The sequence below is a fragment of the Carassius gibelio genome, chromosome A21, assembly GCF_023724105.1.
Source record: "Carassius gibelio isolate Cgi1373 ecotype wild population from Czech Republic chromosome A21, carGib1.2-hapl.c, whole genome shotgun sequence".
NCBI lineage: Eukaryota > Metazoa > Chordata > Actinopteri > Cypriniformes > Cyprinidae > Carassius > Carassius gibelio.
In genome coordinates, this window is record NC_068391.1 from 1,489,133 (window position 1) to 1,502,414 (window position 13,282).

The following is a 13,282-nucleotide window of genomic DNA, read 5'->3' on the forward strand; positions in this document are numbered from 1 at the left end:
GATATTTATTATTTTTATTTGTATTTTTTACTTAAAATTAGTGATTTTGTTGCTTTTATTAATTTCTATTTTATATATAGCTGTTTCGTTTTTAATATGTTTAATATATTTATTGCATATAGTTATTTTACTACTTTGTGTTAAACTAACAAAAAATGAGAAATATTGTCTCGCCAAATGTTATCTTGTTTTAGTTAACTTTTTATTAGTATTAGTTTTATTATTAATTAGTATTATTATTTTTTAATGGTTTCGTTTAACAATAATAACGCTACCCTTATTATTGTAATTGAATTTGAGAACATAAAAAAAGACAGTTTTTGTGGTGAAAGTTACTTTGTTTCACTGGTTATTGGTCCTTTGTTTGTGAAGCAGGACAGATGTGATTGTTGATGGATGTGTCTCTCTCTCTGCAGTGTTTCCTCTCAGCACAGGAATGGTGTGTCCCTCGAGGGCCTCTGTATGAGGAGCGCTGTCTCCGGTAACTCACTGGAGGAAGATGGTGGCGCGGTTGGCATTGGTTGGCACCGAGATGCATCCTGGTCTCACTGCAGGCCATGACAATCAGCTCCAGGCGCTGACAAGCCTGTTACTTAGCAACCCTATTGAACTTTGGCCCACTTTACTGTGTTTCCGAGAGAAAGAGAGAGAGAGAGAGACACAGAGAGAGAGAGAGAGAGAGAGAGAGATTTTTATTTCAAATACATTTTACAGTACGTTTAAATTACATTGTGCATAAATATTAAGAGCAACCCCTACTCACAATAAATGTGCAAAAAACAAATCACCTTCAGAGTAATCTTGATAAAACCATTTTGAGCAATTTTAGACCGATATCTAATCTTCCTTTAATAGGCAAAATTATAGAAAAGGTCGTTTTTAAGCAGCTGAACACTTGAACTCAAATGGATATCTGGACAATTTTCAATCTGGTTTTAGACCGAGAGACAGCACTCATTAAGATAATAAATGATATTCGCTTAAATTGTGACTGGTAAAATATGGGTGCTGGTATTGCTAGATCTCAGTGCTGCGTTTGACACTGTCGATCATAACATACTACTAGAGAGACTGGAAAACTGGGTCGGGCTTTCTGGGATGTTACTCAAATGGTTCAGATCATACTTAGAAGAGAGAGGCTATTATGTGAGTCTAGGAGAGCATAAGTCTAAGTGGACGTCCGTGACATGCGGAGTCCCACAAGGCTCGATCCTAACACCGCTCTTGTTTAGCCTGTATATGTTTCCACTAAGTCAAATAATGAGAAAGAACCAGATTGCCTACCACAGCTATGCTGATGATGCCCAGATTTACCTAGCCTTATCTCCAAATGACTACAGCCGCATTGACTCCCTCTGCCAATGCATTGATGAAATTAATAGTTGGATGTGCCAGAACTTTCTTCAGTTAAACAAGAAAAAACTGAAGTCATTGCATTTGGAAACAAAGATGAAGTTCTCAAGGTGAATGCATACCTTGACTCTAGGGGTAAACAACTAAAATCAAGTCAGGAATCTTGGTGTGATTCTGGAGACAGACCTTAGTTTCAGTAGTCATGTCAAAGCAGTAACTAATTCAGCATACTATCATTTAAAAAAACAGTGCAAGAATTAGCAATTTTTTTATTTTTTGACAGTTTGGCAAACATAAACCATAAAGTTTGACCCGAAAGCACCAAAGATCTCAGCATTGACTTCCTCAGACACCTGGGGTAAGCCGCTGAAGCACATCTCCAGGAATCCGGCTCCTTTTTCTGTATTTTAACACCGGAGAACTTAAGCATGTTCACTATGCTTTCAATTAACCTTTTAGATTATTAGTTCAAAACCAACATGCACTTTTGATTTGCGCTATTTTAGAGCCATCCAGTGTGTGTGTGTGTGTGTGTGTGTGTGTGAAGAGAGCAACTAATGGTTTTAATAATGTTTATGAGAGCTTTGGTATTTCCCCTACAGCTGCATTCATTATCAGCAAAGTGCCAAGTGCTTTCTGTATGTGAAGAAAAAAAAGGCTTTAAACAAAACAGATGTGTGTTTCTAGTGTGTGTGGAGCCTCCAAAAACTTATGCAAGAGTATGTGCAACATGCATGCATGCAGAAAAATGCATGAAAAATAGAGAATTTGAGTCCTGCAGCCTCACCTGTGCGTGTCTGCACCTGTGTGATTGACAGCTTGCATGCATGCAGTCTTCAGCATTTGATCTTCGTGATCTACAGTAAAACCTGCAGTGATTTAAAGAGAGTTTTATTCCTGGGAATCATGGAAGGGAACTGACTCATTGTGTTGATGTTTGGAGCAGTGCATCATGGGAGGACTAGAACAGCTGGGGTTCTTGTGGAAAGAGTTGTCCACTTTGATAAAAATAATTACAAACTTTATTTATAGCAAACACTTTTCATGCTTAGAGCTCAAAGCACGAGGAATCGAACACACTGATGTTTATTGATCGCATATGACAAACAAACAAAGAAAACTTATGCTAATTCAAATTCAATAAGTTTTAACAATCTGTATTGATAAAAAAGAATTATGTTAACAACAAGCTTTATTTACCAAACACTTTTCATGCTTAGAACTCAAAGTAAGAGGAATTTAAACAAAATTCTGAAACATTGATGTTTATTGATCACATATGTCCAAACTGACAAGTATTTACAATTTGAACTGTGTTCATAAAAGAAATCACTTACATTGTATTTCCCAAACTTAATCATATTGACCAAACGCTTTTCATGCTTGAAGCACGAAGCACTAGGGATGTAACCAAAAACATTCATGTCTATTGATCACACAGGAACAAAGAAAACCTCTGCTAATTAAACTGAGATTTTTACAAAGTAAAATGTTTCCATTTAAAGTAAAAAAAAATCAAAATTGTATTCAGTTTTGTTATTTATTTATTTTTTTTGTATTAAATTTTGTCATTTTATTTTAAATATTTTTTATTTATTTTGTTTAATTTAAATTTATATTTTTATATTTTATCCCCAGTTATTTTTGTTCCATTTGAATTTTTATTTTATTGTATTTTTTGCAGCTTATTTGGGTGCATTTAAGTTAATTTAAGTGTTTATTAATACTTTGATTCATTAATTAATCCTTTGATTTCATTTTATTATAATAACACAAATTGTTGCATTAGATAATTGTATGTAATGTATTTGTAATGTATATAGTAAATGTATTGTTCTTGCATTTCTGGTGTTTTATTAGGACCACTGTAACTCTATGGCCCATAAATATTTATATGTATATCTAGTTTTTATTAATATTTATTTCACTTTTAGTTTGCTATTATAGTAGAAAGTTAAACTAATTAAAATGGGAAATGTTGCCTTGGGAGCTATAGATAAAAATAATAAAAAAAGTTTTATTTTAGTAAATGTTTGTTTTATTTATGGTAAAAAAATTATATCAAGTTATATTTTTTTAACTCTATTTTTTTTAAGTTGATGTAAATAATTATGTTATTAACATTAACTAAAACCATTTAAAAAAAATCAAATTGATGTAATAAAATAACTAAAACCAAAAACTTAAAAATGAATAAAAACTAAATAAACTCAATAAAAAACTACTAATAATAAAAACAAAAACACGATTCGGAGTTTATCCCGCAATTCTGTGTTTAAATTGCAATTTTGACTTTTTTTTCTGAATTCTCGCAATTTTAGAGGACTTTTTTTGTTGTTGTACTAAAATAACAAATTAATATAGAATAATAATAATAATAATAATAATAAAAAGACAAAAACAAAATAACTAAAAAAAATGAAACAAACAATTAAAAACAGACAATATGAAAAAGCATGTTTTAGATGATAAAACGTAACTTATTCTGATTTTTGTTTTTATTATTAAAGACTATGAAGACATTTTTTGGAATAATGTGCACACACACACACACACACACACACACAAACTTGACATATTCTGGAAAATACTGTACATATTAAATCAATATTTTAAATACATTTTAAATGAACTAATGTGCACAAATTAAAAAAAGAGACGAAATATTGATACATTTTGATGGAACGTTATAAAGACATTTTAATTTTTTGGAATAACATGCACAAATAAAAAACGTGACATTCTAGATAATACAGAACATTTCAATGAAAGATTATGAAGGCATTTAATTTTTTTTGTGATGTACAAAAATAAGAAAATCTAACATTTTGTAAATTACATTTTGATGTCAGATTATGAAAGTTTTCTTTTCTGAATAACGTGCACCAAAAAAAAAAAAAAAAAAAACGTGATTTAGGTTATATCAAAGAAAATTGCCTAAATTTTGTTGAAAGATTATAAAGACATTCTTACTTTTTTTGGAATATTACACACACATTAAACGTGAATTTTGTTCTAGAAAATACTGTATATTTAGAAGCATTTGTTTTTCTTTGCAATAACGTGCACAAATAAAAAAAAAAAAACGTTATTTGTATACTGTAAAATGCGGCACATTTTGAAGTTTTTATCATTTATTATTTTATTTTTTTTGTAATGTGCAAAATTCAATAGCAATAAGAATTAAGAAAGTAAATGATGCTCCCAAGGTAAAAGCATCACCTGTCTGAGCTGCGTGCTTTAAAGTCTTGTTTAAAACCGCATCTGATCTGCTGGTCTGGAAAGTGCGCAGAAATGTGCGCGCGCGGATGGATAATGTGTAGGTCGCGTCATAGATTAACCCACATCCGGGAAATGTCTTCAGCTTTAACCCCAGCACCTCATTTCTGATGCCCTCTCCTCTTTCGTCTCCCTCCAGAGTAAATAAACCAGCGAATGGCCGTCGGAATCAAGCCCAGTCTTTGAGGCCTCGGGCCGCGCGCGCACTCGTTTATTTCTGCGCGCTCTTCCAAAAGGAAGAGTATTTCAAAAAGAGGCATATCTGCTGAGCCCGCACTTTTCCTGTATCAGACCTGCCTTTCAACAGCCTTTACGCGTAGGCACCGCTTTTATCAGACACTTTATGAGCAGCTTCAGGCCTGTGAGATGCGGAGAACCTGTCAGACGCCCGATAATCGTGATTGACGGGTGACCCGCGCGCGGATTACAGCTGGCCAATCGAATATGCACCATATATTTGTGATGAAGTTTGCTGCTGATATATAAAATTGAGCAGCATGCATTTTATTATTTGTGCTAAATGTGTTATTTATTAAACTGCTTTAGAGCAAAACTGGTAAAGTTGATTCATTTACATGAATCAGTTCAGAGTTGATTCAAAGATTCATGTGCAAAAATATATGTAGGTCATGTTGCTGTCTATATACAGTTTACAGTAGTTGAAAATAATTAAATATTATTTTTAGTGTTCATTTAGTCATTATATATGATTTAGTGAAAAAAGCATGGACAATTTCTAATTTTAAGCATTTTTACTGTAGCTATAAAAATGTTGAATCTAATTGCCAATGTTTCAACATTTCAGGATTTTTTGTTTATTTGTTTGTTAAATACTATCATTCAAAAGTTTGAGGTCGGTAATATTTTTAATAATAATAATAATAAATATGTCTCTTCTGCTCACCAAGCCTAAATTTATTTGATCACAAATACAGTAAAAACAGCAATATTGTGAAATATTTTTACAATTTAAAATACGTTATTTATTTATTTATTATTATTATTTTAATATGTTTTAAATTTTCGTTTGTAAAAAAAGAAAAAGAAAAAAGTGCTTCATATGTTTTGGAAAACATTTAGATTATTATTAAGTAAAAAAAAATATATTTTTTAAAAATATATAAATATTTAGTAAAATTATAAATACCACTTTTTTATCACTTTTAATGCATCTTTGCATTTATTCTTCTTCTTCAAAAAAAAAATCCTTACTAACCTTATTTCTTAAAATGCATCTTAATGTCAAACCTATAGAGAGATTATCAGTCCATTAAGAGTATTTGCATTAAATATACACACAATATATTTATGAATTTGTTGTTGTGTTATATGCATTATAATGTGCTCAGTAAAACAGGCCACTGATATGTGATTTGTCAGCTTACACAATAGCTTATGAAATATTTTAGTAAGCAGCTTTTAATTCTGGCCTTTGAGTCTTAAATGAGAAGCATTAGTTTAATTTCGCTCTATGAACCTTTTCATTTTGACAAACCTGTTTTTCTCTTCTTTTTTCAGGAGGGGAGCAGATGTGCCCCGCACTTGAACTTGGGCAGGGTTTGTTTTCTAGTGGCACCTGTACCGACCGCAGGAACATCTGCTTGGCATTTTACATCCAATAACACTTTTGTGGGATAAACTCCGACGAAAATTTATAATTTTAGGTGCTAATATGTGCCAAAATATGGACTCTTTAGGTAAAAATGTGTGCCTTTTAAAAAAGATTCTTCCCCTGTGACAACTTTTGTACCTTTTTTCTGAGAGTGCATGATGCCTTATTTGAGAAACAGACTAGGAATAGTTGCCCCAAAAACGAAAATTCATTGCAGTGAATGGGTGCCGTCAGAATGAGAGTCCAAACAGCTGATAAAAGCATCATAAGTAATCCACTCCGGTCCATCAGTTAACATCTGGAGAAGACAAAAGCTAAAAAATACATCATTAAGAGGTTTTTAACTTCAAATCGTTGCTTCGGCTAAAATATGAATCCATAATCAGTGCTGGATAGTAACCCCAGCTTTTGGACGCTTTAATGTAATATAATGTGTAATGCACTTCATGCTGTTAATCAATATGCTACAATATTATTCTACTTAAATCAATGTGATAAACAAATTTGTCAAAATTACTCAAAATGTTGTTTTTATCAGCTATTTAGACTCTCATTCTGACGGCACCCATTCACTGCTGCATTTCTCCAAACCTGATGAAGAAACAAACCCATCCTGATCTTGGATGGCATGAGGACGAGCACATTTTCAGCTAATGTTCATGTTTTGGGGTAAACTATTCCTTTAAGTCATTATTTTGAAGCAGAATTGTACCAAGTAGTGTTTTTAAGAGTCTATAAAAATTAGACTTTTTGAAATCTACTATAATATAATGGAATATTCTTATATATATTTATTAATATTTTTATAAACAAATAAATTTATTTTTATGTATATGTGTATTTTATTAAGTCAAAATATTTAGCTTTTTTTCCCATTGGATGTCAATGGAGGAGGATGCATTCGGACCCATATTTTAACTTAATAAAATACAAAATAGAATTATGGCCAATTTTGTGGTCCTGTTCTAAAACTTTTTTTTTTTTTTTTATGCTGTAAACATTTTAGTCATATTTTAGTACAATTTGGTTTGGTCACTGAGAAAAAGTTTCAATTTACTTTTAAAGAGCCTATAAACATTAGACTATGCTATAGCTACTACAATATAATGAAATATTCTTATATATTTATATTTTTATAATAATATAACACTTTTTTACATAGAATTGTATTTTTATCGAGTCAAAATATATAGCTTTTTTAATGCATGTCAATAGAGAAGAATGCTTTTGACCTATTTTTGTTTCTGAAACCATTCATCAGTGATACGTCACACAAATCTGGCCGTGAACATGCAGTGATGCTTCTCCACATTAAATCACTTCAAGACTAAAAAGATACAACTTTATCTACAACTTCAGAATCTGCAAAACCACAAGGAGGCGCTGCATTCAAACAGGAAGTGAGAAGTTCAAAACACATATTTTGGATGAACCTTTCATAACAAGGTAATGGTTTAAAGGTGATCTGTTTGTGAAGATGATTAAAACCTCCAGATTCCTGTTGGACAGATGCAGGATTGGTCTGGAAACAGCTGTGCCACCAATGCACCCATATTAAACCACAACGATGCATTTAAAGCAAAGTGAACTGAAGATGACAGATGGATCGATACTGATTCTGATCACAGTGAAATGTATGATCAGGTTAGCTTTTTGTGTTTTTTTAAGCCTCCTGCTGACTGATTTTGTTGTTGTTGTTGTTGTTTTTGGTCATCCATCCAATATTAATGGAGTAAAGGAAAGTAAATATTAAAGGACTTCAGCGAGCATCATAAACTGCAGTTTTAGTTGATATATATTTATCTGCACTGAGACTTTTCACATTCATTGGTGGAAAACCCTCCATTATTCTCCAATTATGCAGAACAATCTGTTGCAGCACTACAGGTGTTTGGGAAAATGCTGCAGTGCTTTTTTATTCTCTAACAATTAAAATCATATTAGAAGACCGTCTTTACAGATTGCATTTTACCAGTTTGCATATGCATGAGCGGCTGGATTTAAGGATCAAATTAAATCAACATTTTTTTATTATTATTATATTTTCTGCTTTTTATTTTCTTACAATTTATTTTAATTTTTTAAAAGGTCAAAGGTGATTTTTTTTTCCTCTTTATTTTCTAATTGTTACCGTAATTTATTAATTCATTTATGTTTTTATATCCCGAAAACTCAAAAGTGATTAAAAACGTTTTTTTCTCTCTTCAAAAATGTGCCGTTTTTAATTTATTTTTTCCTTAATATTTTTTTTATTTTTATTGTAAACATCCAGAAAAGTCAAAAGTGAATCCGTTTTTTTTTCTTCCTTTTATTTTCTTCCTTCCCCTATTTGTTCTAAGTGATTAAAATACTTATATTATATTATAATACTTTTTCAAAAAATCAAAAAAAAAAAAAAAAAAAAAAAATCAAGTGACCCAAAGTTGACTCTGAGCTCCTTTCAGCTGTGATTTGTGCTTTCGGACGCGCGCACAAAAATGCAATAATTACTAAATCTGGTATATCCCGAACTAAACCTCCTTCGCCCTCTCGCTCGAGCTGTGAAGTGTTTAATATAAGTTCGTGGCAGTCAAAGTTAGTTTTCCCGGAGCGCTCCTGCAGTCGGTGTCTGTGCGCGCACACTGATCCGGCGCGCGTTGAACGCTCCTTCTCCGTCCTGTCAATGAAGCTCTCCACGAGCAGATCCGCGTGTTTATTTAATCCACGTTCCCCGCAGTTAGTGCTCGCGCGTCCTGGCTCGGATCGCTGAAGCCGCGCGCCGGAAGGACACTTGGAGAGACTTTGCTCGCGATCTGCGCGTCCGCTTCAGCTCGTGGCACAATGTTGCTCTGATCCACAGGGGCTTTTTCATGCAGTTGGGTCTCGCTCGTGCCGTGGGTCCGTGCGTGTGCGCGCGCACGTGTAGCTCAGACACGCTCCTCCCGATCGGGTGTTTTCTCATCGCGACCCGTTTCCATGTTTTTAGGTTTATGTGATATTTCTAAAAATGCATCATCATCACCAGAGAAGGTCCGCGTTAGGGACGGATAAAGAGCTGAGTGATCTGCTGGATTTCAGCGCTGTAAGTCACTTTGTTTCGTTTTGTCACATTTCATGTGTTTCTGTGCGCGCAAATGATTCGGTAGAAGTCTTGTAAGATGACTCTTGCGACTCTTAAATTGCATTTGAAATGTGAAAGAAAGTTGCAGAAGCTTAATAGCGTAATCCTGTTGTCTTCCAGATGCGAAACAGCGATTTGAAAATGTTCCCCACATCAATGGTAGTATATCCCACTTTATTCATTCAGTCGTTTCTTCTTTGTCTTTATTCCCTTTTCTTTAATAGATTCATATAAATGTTGTGTTGAACCTTTAAAAATGCTTCTAATGGAATTCTGGAGTCACTCCTATCCCAATGGAATTCTGAGCAATTCTAGTTTGATCCCATTTCTTCCGCATGACGAGAGGAATTCCATCAGAATTATTTTTGACAAGGAATGTTAGTTTAGAGTAGATTCTAGTGGTTCATCTGACTCAGTGCAAAAAAAAAAACTAAATGTGCATCCTGTAAGAAATGCTTTTGGGAAGTTTTCACTCAGGAAATGTGTTTTTATGAAGCCACAGATCCAAAAATATTCCTTATATAATATATAACTTGCATGCATTTATGATGAAAAGCAATGCATTATGCTGTGTTTAGCATGCATTTTTATATTCTTTGATTTATGATGGGTTTAAAAGTTCTTAATGTGTTGTCGTGATTGTTTTGTAGATGTTTTCTCCTCCTGTCAGCAGCGGGAAGAACGGACCGACGTCTCTGGGAAGCGGACATTTCTCCGGCTCAAGTATGTCGAATGCAACCCAACCTTGTGTTTTTGCCAGGGGTCGTTTTGTGCAACGGCCCGCTGGGTAATTATAAGCTTGGTTTAAAAATGCAATGTGTGTGTGTGAGTGTGAAGATGCTCTTTTAAAACACGACCTGCTAACTTCAGGTGTGTGTGTGTGTGTGTGTGTGTGTGTGACATGCACAGTTCACAGGCTGTGGGAATTTTGCGTTGTGATGCGAGTTTGATTGTTGTGGCAGATGTTAGCGTTCGGCTTGTTTTCCGCACAAACACACTCGTGCATAATTTGTGCAATATGGACGCCGCACCTGCAGGCTTTCCTACGTGGAGATTTGTATTCTCAAAGTGTGCTTTTTTAATAAAACGTGACATTTTATTGCATTGCGGGTTGTAATGTGATTGCTTTGGAGCAACACTTGGGTTGCACGCGAGAGCTGATTTTAATTCCTCCTCTGATGAATGTTTCCTGCGGTGAAGGCTGCAAATAAATAAATCAGTACAGCCACAAACAACAAACGACCTTGACCCTGGAGGTGCGTTCAGGAAGTTACCCGCACCGTGCATGCTTTTGGAGCATGCATTTGTGTTCAGATGCATTGCAGTCGTGATCCCAATGCACCAGATGGAGGGCAGAGACAGCGGTCTGTAGTCGAGGCCTTCGGGTTTTCAATGCATGCTATTGTTTCTTCAGACTTGAGTGTTGTTTAGGGTTTGAGCATTTGCATGCCGTCCCCCTTCCCCCTTCCTTTGCCCCTCGGTTCCTGTGCTTTTCCCTGAATTGTGTCGCAGTTTTGCGCTGTTGGAAAGTCGGGCAGGAGGATGGAGGGGGGTCTGCAAACTACAGCTAGTCTGTTGCCATGCAACTTATCTTGGAAGTACTGGGAAAAATGTGAATCGTTGAGAAAAGTGAGGGGTGGGAGACGGCATATTAAATAAATAACACACACGTGTGGGCACGCTGCTATATTAGCGTATTATGTATCCGTTTTAAGCCTGTGTCTCGTGCCAGTCTTGGTGTTTTAGGCCCTGAACAGCGCGGCGTACATTTGTTCTGCTAACAACCGTAGCTTATTAAACCATGTTGAAAAGTGGGGTTATATTAATAACGTGTTTGTGCATGGGGCGACAAAAGTGCCAGGCATAAAGCCTGCTGCTATTTGCATCGCTCTGTTTTGGTTCTGCTTGTCAATCAAACGCCGGCGAGAGATGAAGAGAGAGAAGAAGACTTCTCCTCCCACAATCTTTGTCTTTTTCATAGCGAGCTGAACGACGGAAGAGAAGGAGCCGAGGAGGAGAGATGCAGAGGAATATCAAATCCTTTAATTGTGCCTGAAATTAGGAATTAATGAGTGTTTTAGCTTGTAATAGCAATATTGTTGACATGCACTGTTTGCTGTTTAATGCTAATAATGAGCTAGCTTATAATAGTCTGGTTTTCACTGACTATTTCTGCTCATCTTTTTGGTTGCGTGAGATACAAATGTGTAATGTCTAGCTACTTCTCTTCTTTAAAATCACTTTTAACTAGGTTTCAGGTGGAAATGACAAAACTTGTGGTCCATTTGACTTTTGTGCTATATCTCAAGTCTCCTTTAGTCGTATGACAGCTTTGCATCACATTTAAAAGTAAAAAAAAATAGAGGAGATGATTTTCAATGAGAAGTTCTTCACACACAGCATCATATTTATACCATTTTATATATATAAATTCGTAACATCTATATTCATGTAATAATTTTTTTGAAAAATTAAATTCATATTAAAATAATAAATATTTTATTTAATTAAAATAAATTAATATTTAAATGTATTTATTTTAAATTAACATTAATATGAATAATTAAATACATACATTTATTTATTTATTATTATTTTTTTTTTTTTCACAATGTTTTCTGACAGATATGAAGCACTTTTGTCATTTAGGCCTCTTGAATGCACCATTTCCTCCGAACGCTGTAGCATCTATGCTAAGAATGCTTGTGCTTTATTATTAGCCGTCTAGAGACGTCATGCTGAGCTCGAGGAGAAACGATGCCAGAGAGCCGGCGTTACGTCAGCGCTGTGGGAAAAATCTCACGTTCATTGTCTCTGATGAGTTTAGTTTTAGTCTTCACTAGTTGTGCGGCATGTGACTGTCCCTAGATGACCTTACAGATGTGAACCATCTCTACTTTATATAAGAAATCAGAGTGACTTTAGTTCCCGATGCTTTTGTTCAACTGCTCTGATTCTTTGGCCTCTGACTGTGTTTTATATCATCTGTTTTATATAATCACTTTTTTTTTTTAATGCTTAAGTACATTTAACCAGGGCTCAGGGCAAAAATTACACAAAAAATGTCCCAGATATATATATAAAATAAAATAAAAATACTGGTTAAAAGTTTAGAATGAACATTTGTAATGTTAAAAAAATTATTTATTTGATCAAAAATACAGCAAATTGTGTATTAAAAATGTGAAATAATATTACAATTTCAAATAAGTATTTTCTATTTGAAATATATTGTGAACTGTAATTTATTTCTGTGATGCACAGCTGTATTTTCTGCATTATTACTGCAATCAAAGCTGCATTTATTGGATTAAAAATACAGCGAATACATAAAAAAATGTGAAATAATATTATAATTTCAAACAGCTGTTTTCTGTGTGAATCTGTGTTAAAGTGTAATTTATTTCTGTGATGCTCCGCTGTATTTTCAGCATCATTCCTCCAGTCTTCAGTGTCACATGATCTTCTGAATCTTTAAACTTATTTGCTGTATTTTTAATCCAATAAATGCAGCCTTGATGAGCAGAAGAGACCTCTTTCCAAAAACATACATAAAATACTAATTAATTATTCCAAACATTAGACAAGCAGCATCTATAACATTTGGTTTGATGATATATATGTATTTCATCCGTAAAAAAATGCCTTCACAAAGCTAAAGATACCAGTGAAAATGAAGTCAATGTGCATTAAAAGTGTATTTCTAGGCATCATAATGAACAAGGCCTTCTGTTGTTTCTTAACTTGTTTGCATCTCGTGGTGGTGTCCTGTGTGTCCTCCAAAGTTACGTCAGAAGAGTTTCTCGCTCTGTTGACATCGTTGTGTCCTGTAGCCCACTTCCTTTGTGATTAAATGAATGTGTTTCTTGCTTTTATCTCTGCGCTGCTTTGATAAGGCCGGTCTGGGCTCTGTTTGACCTGGAAATGTGGCTCTTAAA

The 13,282-nt window shown here is 34.2% G+C and overlaps 1 protein-coding gene across 1 annotated transcript in view; it reads left to right on the plus strand.

Annotated features, from left to right (window-relative positions):
• Positions 1 to 9,199: 9,199 nt before the first annotated feature.
• LOC127941567 (transcription factor 4-like) overlaps positions 9,200 to 13,282 on the plus strand; it is a 115,308-nt gene continuing 111,225 nt past the window's right edge. The window contains 4 exon segments of the mRNA XM_052536771.1: positions 9,200 to 9,220; positions 9,222 to 9,305; positions 9,465 to 9,503; positions 9,995 to 10,067. Coding sequence (XP_052392731.1) covers positions 9,200 to 9,220; positions 9,222 to 9,305; positions 9,465 to 9,503; positions 9,995 to 10,067 — 217 coding nt within the window.